The sequence below is a fragment of the Mus caroli genome, unplaced genomic scaffold (assembly GCF_978045245.1).
Source record: "Mus caroli unplaced genomic scaffold, Mus_caroli_1 scaffold_15, whole genome shotgun sequence".
NCBI classification, from domain to species: domain Eukaryota; kingdom Metazoa; phylum Chordata; class Mammalia; order Rodentia; family Muridae; genus Mus; species Mus caroli.
In genome coordinates this window covers 98580672-98590186 of record NW_028227270.1, presented here as the reverse complement: position 1 = coordinate 98590186, position 9515 = coordinate 98580672, and the positions used below count along the sequence as shown (strand labels likewise).

The 9515-nt window shown below is 41.4% G+C and overlaps 1 protein-coding gene across 2 annotated transcripts; it reads left to right on the top strand.

The window, feature by feature from the left end:
* The first annotated feature begins 375 nt into the window (after window positions 1–375).
* LOC110288698 (putative vomeronasal receptor-like protein 4) lies at window positions 376–7564 on the top strand. Of its 2 annotated transcripts, XM_085831244.1 has the most exons (3): window positions 376–455; window positions 2601–3933; window positions 5018–7564. In XM_085831244.1, exons 2-3 carry the CDS (start codon window positions 3214–3216, stop codon window positions 5300–5302), a joined length of 1005 nt encoding a protein of 334 aa, XP_085687370.1. In that variant the 5' UTR covers window positions 376–455; window positions 2601–3213; the 3' UTR covers window positions 5303–7564. The 2 variants fall into 2 exon arrangements, with proteins under 2 accessions (XP_085687370.1, XP_085687371.1); XM_085831245.1 differs by having other exon boundaries at window positions 2601–7564.
* The last annotated feature ends 1951 nt before the right edge of the window (window positions 7565–9515 follow it).

Genomic DNA, 9515 nt, shown 5'->3' with positions numbered 1-9515 from the left:
CCACCATATGGGTGCTTGGAATTGAACCTCTGTAGGAGCAACAAGTGCTTAACTACCGAGTCATTGCTTGAACCCCAGTGCTATTTAGAAATCTTCTCAGTTTCTCAAAATTTTCCCACTGAAGTTCCTGGCTTTGGGAGAGGGAAGAGGAAAAAATCATATTCTCGAGGAAACTCAAGGTACTGTTTGTCTTCACAGCCCTCCTTGACAACACAGGCACCGTAATTAGGACCAGAAAGTTTCTGGCTCAGCAAATGATAGGGCACCAGGGAGAGCAGAGAGCTGACATCTAGAATGGAGATTGCAGAAGGAGCCATTTCCCCAGGAGAAGCCAAACTCCTGCTAGTGACATCCTATTAGCAGTGACAGTTGGTAGGAGCACAGAGCTTGAGGATGATAATAAACAGGGTCTGACTGTTCTCTGAAGACACTCCTGAGCTGCACAGGTTCCACAGGTGAGTGCCCCATCATGTCATAGTGGACTGAAATTGCCTTTTGCCTTCATACAGGTGCTGTGAGGTAGGGATGGCTAGGGAAAGTGGTTGAGAGGAAGGTGACAATTTCCAGGAAGAAAGCAGTCTCTCATTTCCCACCTGCCATTCAGAATTTTTTCCATGTCCATGAGGGAGCTGAGTGCAGCTGTGTGTGATGCACTGAGCCAGAGATGCTCATTACAGTTCATGCAGGTACAGGAGACATGGGCTGAAGTTTCAGCTTGAGTGTAGGGAAGCTTTTCTTTGCAGTTTCTCGAGTTTGTGTTTGTGCTCTCAGGATCGAGAGGTTCTCCTCAACAGTGTCTTATATCAGGTGCCCTTTAGCTTTCTCACAGTGAGGGACTTTGCCCTACTTTGTTGTGGTTTTATTGTCTCTGAAGTTTCTCTCTCCTGATTCAGATCATAGCACAATTGTGCAGGACATGGACATGACACAAAATCCTAGAGCAATGGCTATTAGAGCATGTTTAACACTGGGCAGACACTGTCCTAAGCACTATGTGCCTCTGCTCCATTGAATCTTCACCACACCTAAATGATACAAAGCACTTTATCTACATTAATGAGTCGTAAAGAGGCCAAGTCTGATGTTCAAAGCCCACCATACAACAACTAGAAAAGACAGCATTTAAGAGAGAGGTTACAAAGCTTAAACTTGTCAATTTTGCAATTTATCATTCTCTAGTTTACTGATTGTTCTCTCTCATGTTTCTGGATGTCACATTCTGCCTCTACATTCCAGGAACAATTTTTAAAAGAATATCCAGACTTGATTAGTTTCACAAAGATTGCTTTTGGTTATTTCTTACATTCTAGAAAAATGAGCGTTGAGAAAGCTTATGAAGTATCCATATAAATATCTCTTCCCAATAACCCTGGAATATGTGTGTGTGTGTGTGTGTGTGTGTGTGTGTGTGTGTGTGTGTGCATGTGTAGCTTTTCTAACATAAGTGTCACACTGGGAAACCAAAGGCAATTCCATCTACATTGACATTTCAGTGATCCCATAGAAACATCTGAAAAACTCAAATTGCAAGCAGAGGGATTCTGAGAGAAAAATGAAGGATTGTGAGTAAGTTTCTTGAAGAATATCCCATGCACTTCAGTAAGTTGGTTGAAGCCTGAAAGCTCACATCATTGCACAAGTAAGGAAGTGCTAAATACTTAGCAACTGTGCATCCCAAGTGAATTGACTTCTCTAGGATACTGAGCTGTATCAATATTCAGGAAAGAGCCCAACTCAAATGTTTCTCAAAATTGGTTTGTTAGTTAATCTCTGTGATTAAAGTGAAAATTTAAAACCAACGGCTTCCTTAAGCAACATGTAAACTTTTTGAGCAGGCATTAATTTAATTCTTACGTAAGATACACAAACCAGTGTCTCTGAGGCCTTCTCACTGTCCAGTGAAAAAAGGGAGCAAAAATAGGGACAGCATAGTCTTCTGATAGTAGGGTAAACATAAGAGATAAAGTTCTAAGCAGGAGCTATAAGGGAGAGTAGTTGAGCAAAGATTGGTCTTGGATATTCCATAATCCTGCGGAAAGCTAAGCTCCAATGTTGTATAATAAGAAGAGGTTCAAAGTAATTAAGAAATAATTTTAATGTGTAGAAGACACCAAATAGTAGAGGACAATTTGAATTTAAGGTTTTCATGTCAAGTGCTCTGTTTTAAAAATGAGCCTTCAAAGGCTCATTTTGCCTACAATATAAAAGGTAGAAAACAAACAAACAAAATACAAAACAAGAATAAAGATATCTTTCATAAAAGATGGAGTCACAGGGTGAGATATTGGGAAGTACTCAGAGGTTGGGACATTTCTGACAGAGAGCTTTAATAGATTGACCAACCTTTAAACAATCAGGAGAACATATGTTTGTTAAGACTCTATAACAATTTTCCTAGATTTTTGCTTGGGGAAGTGTTCCCTCAAGAAAGGGTAATAATAGAATTAATAAGAAGTCAAAAGGAAATAACCTTCAGAATAATTCAACTCATGAATATTGGAAATGCAATTTTTACCACACTTACTATCACTTTGAGGCCCTTAATCTAGATGTTTGTACCTTGACTAACTCACTAATCTTGGTATAATTTATGGTCAAAGGACTTAGGAAGAGGACATACCCTATCATCTCACCTGAGAACCTGGTCCACCTGACCAAGCACAACTTTCTGAGATGCTGCAAGCTTTTTATTTTTGTTTTTATTTAGCAACATTTTTAAAGTTCAACATTAACAATCATATGGCTGCATATGGGGCAGTGAAGAGGATCAAGATGAAGTACAACACAGTCCAGTAGCTTGTGCTCACACTGGGTGATATGAAGATAAAGGAAGGAGCCTGCCAGGCCAATGCTCAGGACTGTCCTGGCTTGAAAATGCCAAAGTGGTGCCATGCATTAAGCTTTGGTCTGGGAAGAGCATGGTCATGTGAACTTGAGGGATGAAGGATTGTTGTGAAAGGCAGGAAACTACCAAATTTATGACCTGATTGTGACTGTTGTCATTTCCATGGGAATGGGAAAAAAGGACAACCTGAAAACAAGCCAACAAACAAAATTTTAAAAAAGAACAATGAAGTATGGTCAGGTACCATAAAGTAATAAACCAGGTGTGTTTGCATAGTTGACACCTTTGTTTTTATCAGAATAAGCAGAGAAATTATTGTGTGTGATTCTTAGACGATTTTTTTCTAGTGCTGTCAATAAAATCAGAACATGAAGTGGAATAACATTACACTGGCAATAGTCTTCCTTTCTCTAGCTGGACCTGGAATTGTAGGAAATATCCGAGTGTTTGTGAGATATGTGCACAATTCTGCCTTGCGGACTGAGAAAAAGCCTGTCGACCTTATTCTCATCCACTTGGCATTTTCTAATCTGATCATTATTTGTAGCACAGGGATCAGAGATTTAGCCACGGTGTTTTCTTTCAGAAACTTCCTAGGAGATATTGGCTGTAAAGCTGCAGTTTATCTGGCAAGGATGGCACGGGGCCTTTCCATCTGCACCACCTGTCTCCTCAGTGTGGTCCAGGCTGTCACCATCAGTCTGAGGACAACCATTTGGACAAAGCTCAAACCACAGACATCATGCCAAGTTCTTCCCTTTCTCCTCATTTTCTGGATTGTTAATGTTCTCATAAGCTCCAACTTGCTCTCCTACATCAAAGCAGGTAGTGGCTTGAACAGGTCTGTAGTTGCAATGTACATTGGCCACTGCTATATGCTCCAATCAAGGCACATCATCAAGTGGCTTTTCCTCTCTCTCATGACTCTTCGTGATATCATCTTTCAGAGTCTCATGGGTTGGAGCAGTGGGTCCATGGCTCTCCATCTGTATAAGCACCACAAGCATGTCCTCTACCTTCAGAGCTCCAGGTCTGCAAACAGCTCCCCTCCTGAAATCAGAGCGACATGGAGTGTTCTCATTCTTATGGTCTGCTTCCTTTTCTTCTATTGGGTAGATTTTATTATCTCCTTCTACACAGGTTTCACGGTGGCACATGATTCTATTTTACTAAATATTAAAACATTTTTAGAACTTGGTTATGCTAGTTTCAGCCCCTATGTTCTGATCAGCAGAGATGTCTGTGTTCCTAATGCCTTACATCCTCATTAAGAAGTGTAGAAATTACATTCTATAGTTATGCTCTATGAGCTAAAAAATATGTACATTGTAAACAGTTTTACCTTCATGAATTTTAGAGTTGGGGGTATGTTTTCTAGGTAGCATTGGCAGACATGGTGGCCTGTAGGTAGCACAGTCTGACCTTGAGGTGCCTTGGAATGCCAAAGGATGCGATTACAGACATTTCCCTCAAAACTGACATTTGCCATAATGTTCTAATGTATCACAATATTAAATTAAACATTATAATGATACATTTTATTTTATTCAGAAATCTAGTATCCCATGCTCTTAAGTTCAGGTTTCTAGGGTGGTGGACAGCAGATTCTTATCATTTTCCCCCTCCACCATCCCTGCCATGTGACTTTTAGCCTGTTATTAGCACTGGGGATATCACTTTAGGTAATGCTACTGTCAGAAATCAGTATTTCAGTTTTTACTCCAAAGCCAGAGAAAGAAAGTGTAGGTGGATGCAAGGAGGTGACTTATCTGAGCTGAGCTTGCAGGGCAGAGTGAAAACAACAGTAAGACAAATGAAGTCACTAGAGCACTTGTAGTCAATAACTCCATGACAGAGCTAGGTTACAAAACTGCTATGAAACCTAGTGTTGATGCAGAAGGAAAATCATAACCAGGTAAGACCTTAAAGTAACACAACAGAGCCTGGGAAACAGCCTCTCTCACATGGTGGCATCGCAGCTCCTGGCCAGGCTTCACTGGCACAATGATGTGTAAATACCTCTTTGGCAGATAATTAACACTCCAGCATCTACTCTAGCTCCCAGTTACTCACAACCACCTGCCCTGAACATTCTAGTGCTCACTAGGCCTTTCTGCCCCCTAAATCCCAAACCCCATCTTTCTTTATGTTGTGTACCTTGTTGGCCCACAGGGAAGAGAACCACAGTACTTAGGGAGCACTGGGGATCTGCTTGGTGAAGCCAAGGTGATACATTCTTGTCAAGCAACAGTACATTTATGCTTCCAAGAACTCATAGCATCCAGCCATGGAGAACCCAGAGGGTCCAGAAATTGTATCAGCACTGCATCCTCAAGACTCTGTACTTTAATCAACCCGGGGAGGCTCCTGACTGCTCTGACAGATGTGAGTGCCACTCTTGAAGGGATGCAGAGCCCTGATGGGATGTTCACCAAAGCTGCCAATTTTAGCCTCTAGTTTCTCCCCAGGTTAAACTGAAAAATGCAAACAGATCTTGCAGGAAGTGGGTTGGAACTACTCTCTCTAAAGCTAAACACAGAGAGGAGCCAAGGTTGCCTGAGTTCCTTCCCTGGTCCAAGTGTGAAACTCTGTAGACTAAAGCAAGAGATAGGCCAGACTGTGGGTCTCTGAAATACTGCTTTTTGCTAACATAAAGTAGATTCTTAATATTTTACAATATAGATTGGAGACCACTCTTGTAGTTATATTCTCTATCAACTTGTCACAAATAAGAATCACCTTAGTGGGGCCCCTTACCTGAAGAATTGTTCATTTTGATTTAGTGGGAAGACACACCGGACTGTGGGTGGCCTCTAAATGAGAACATCCCAGGTTAAAAGTGTGTGTCAGCACTGAAATTTATAGAGGAGGAAGTGGGGAAACCCTTCCCAAACAGAACAGCAATGTCCTGTGCTGTAAGATCAAGAATCGACAAATGGAACCTCATAAAATTGCAAAGCTTCTGTAGGGCAAAAGATACTGTCAATAAGACAAAAAGGCCACCAACAGATTGGTAAAGAATTTTTACCCATCCTAAATTTGATAGAGGACTAATATTTAATATATACAAAGAGCTCAAGAAGCTGAACTCCAGAAATTCAAATAACCCCTTTTAAAATGGGGTACAGAGCTAGACAAAGAATTCTCAACTGAGGAATACCAAAGAGCTGAGAAGCACTTGCAAAAATGGTCAACATCCTTAATCATCAGGAAAATGCAAATCAAAACAACCCTGAGATTCCACCTCACACCAGTCAGAATGGCTAGGATCAAAAATTCAGGTGACAGCAGATGCTGGCAAGGATGTGGAGAAAGAGGAACACTCCTCCATTGCTGGTGGGATTGCAAGCTTGTACAACCACTCTGGAAATCAGTCTGACAGTTCCTCAGAAAAGTGGACATAGTACTAGTAGATCCAGCAATACCTCTCCTTGGCATATACCCAGAAGATATTCCAACATGTAATGAGGACACATGCTCCACTATGTTCATAGCAGCCCTATTTATAATATCAAGAAGCTGGAAAGAACCCAGATGTCCCCCAACAAAGGAATGGATACAGAAAATGTGGTACATTTACACAATGGATTACTACTCAGCTATTTAAAAACAATGAATTTATGAAATTCTTGGGCAAATGGATGTATCTGAATGATATAATCCTGAGTGAGGTAACCCAATCACAAGTCACTTGATATGCACTCCTTGATAAGTGGATATAAGTCCAGAAACCTAGAATACCAAGATACAACTTCCAAAACACAAGAAAATCAAGAAGGAAGACCAGCTCGTGGATACTTAATTCCTCTCTAGAATAGGGAATAAAATATCCATGCAAGGAGTTGCAGAGACAAAGTTTGGAGCTAAAATGAAAAGATGGACCATCCAGAGACTGCCCCACGTGGGGGTCCATCCTATAATCAGCCACCAAACGCAGATACTATTGCACAATGACAGAAAGATTTTGTTGAAAGGGTTCTGATATAGCTGTCTCCTGTTAGGCTTTGCCAGTGCCTGGCAAATACAGAAATGGATGCTCACAGTCATCTATAGGATGGAACACAGCGCCCCCAATGTAGGAGCTAGAGAAAGTAATCAAGGAGCTGAAGGGGTCTGCAACCCAATGGGTGGAACAACAATATGAACTAACCAGTACACTCAGAACTCCTGTCTCTAGCTGCATATGTAGCAGAAGATGGCCTAGTTGGCCATCATTGGGAAGAGAGGCCCCTTGGTCTAGCAAACTTTATATGCCCCAATACAGGGAAAAGCCAGGGCCAAGAAGTGGGAGTGAGTGGGTATAGGGTGGGAGGAAGGTATAGGGGACTTTTGGGATAGCATTTGAAATGTAAATGAAACATATCTAATAAAAAATAAAATAAATAAAAGTGTGTGTCAGAGGGAAGACCACCCTGCCTCATGCTTGTTTGCCTTCCCTCCTGTCTCTGAGTTGATTTGTTCTGTTCCTGCTGCTGGAGCCAATTCCTTTGCTGAGAGCGGAAGTAGGAATTAGGCTCTCTAGAAAACTTCCAGGCTTCTGGAGGTACATTGAGACTACTGAGGCACATGCCAGTTATGGCCTCCAGTGAGAGACAGCTATGGTGATACTATTCCATCCAGTGTGGCTCACAGGCTCAAGGACCAAATAAAATACTGAGGCTTACAGGCTCTTCTGTGATTTAGCTCATTACAACATAAAGCTGACTTAATAAATTATATCATTACATATGCATATATATATATATATATACACACACACACATATATATACACACACACACACACACACACACACATTTTTCACCCCCTTGCTTGTGTACTAAAATAGGCACTTTTTCCAGAGTTTCTGAGCCAAATGTACAACTAGGGAGGAGGGTTATCTCTGAAACATCGTGCCTTAACATAGTGTGTTCTGCCATCTTTCTTTTTTTTTTTTTTGATTTTTAATATTTTTATTACATATTTTCCTCAATTACATTTCCAATGCTATCCCAAAAGTCCCCCATAGCGCCCCCCACTTCCCTACCCACCCATTCCCATTCTTTTGGCCCTGGCATTCCCCTATATTGGGGCATATAAAGTTTGCAAGTCTAATGGGCCTCTCTTTCCATTGATGGCCGACTAGGCCATCTTTCGATACATATGCAGCTAGAGACAAGAGCTCCAGGGTTCTGGTTAGTACATCATGTTGTTCCAACAATAGGGCTGCAGATCCCTTTAGCTCCTTGGGTACTTTCTCTAGCTTCTCCATTGGGAGCCCTGTGATACATCCAATAGCTGACTGTGAACATCCACTCCTGTGTTTGCTAGGCCCCGGCATCGTCTCACAAGAGACAGCTATATTTGGGTCCTTTCAGCAAAATCTTGCTAGTGTATGCAATGGTGTCAGCCTTTAGAAGCTGATTATGGGATGGATCCCTGGATACGGCAGTCTCTAAATGGTCCATCCTTTCATCACAGCTACGAACTTTGTCTCTGTAACTCCTTCCCTGGGTGTTTTGTTCCCAATTCTAGGAAGGTGCACAGTGTCCACACTTTGGTCTTCATTCTTCTTGAGTTTCATGCGTTTATCAAATTGTATCTTATATCTTGGGTAACCTAAGTTTTGGGCTAATATCCACTTATCAGTGAATACATATTGTGTGAGTTCTTTTGTGATTGTGTTACTTCACTCAAGATGATGCCCTCCAGGTCCATCCATTTGGCTAGGAATTTCATAAATTCATTCTTTTTAATAGCTGAGTAGTACTCCATTGTGTAAATGTACCATAATTTCTGTATCCATTCCTCTGTTGAGGGACATCTGGGTTCTTTCCAGCTTCTGGCTATTATAAATAGGGCTGCTATGAACATAGTGGAGCATGTGTCCTTTTTACCGGTTGGGACATCTTCTGGATATATGCCCAGGAGAGGTATTGCTGGATCCTCCGGTAGTACTATGTCCAATTTTCTGAGGAACCGCCAGACTGATTTCCAGAGTGGTTGTACAAGCTTGCAATCCCACCAACAATGGAGGAGTGTTCCTCTTTCTCCACATCCTCGCCAGCATCTGCTGTCACCTGAATTTTTGATCTTAGCCATTCTGACTGGTGTGAGGTGGAATCTCAGGGTTGTTTTGATTTGCATTTCCCTGATGATTAAGGATGTTGAACATTTTTTCAGGTCTTTCTCTGCCATTCGGTATTCCTCAGGTGAGAATTCTTTGTTCAGTTCTGAGCCCCATTTTTTAATGGGGTTATTTGACTTTCTGGAGTCCACCTTCTTGAGTTCTTTATATATATTGGATATTAGTCCCTTATCTGATTTAGGATAGGTGAAGATCCTTTCCCAATCTGTTGGTGGTTTATTTGTCTTATTGATGGTGTCTTTAGCCTTGCAGAAGCTTTGTAGTTTCATGAGGTCCCACTTGTCAATTCTAGATCTTACAGCACAAGCCATTACTGTTCTATTCAGGAATTTTTCCCCTGTGCCCATATCTTCAAGGCTTTTCCCCACTTTCTCCTCTATAAGTTTCAGTGTCTCTGGTATTATGTGAAGTTCCTTGATCCACTTAGACTTGACCTTAGTACAAGGAGATAGGAATGGATCGATTCGCATTCTTCTACATGTTAACAACCAGTTGTGCCAGCACCATTTGTTGAAAATGCTGTCTTTCTTCCACTGGATGTTT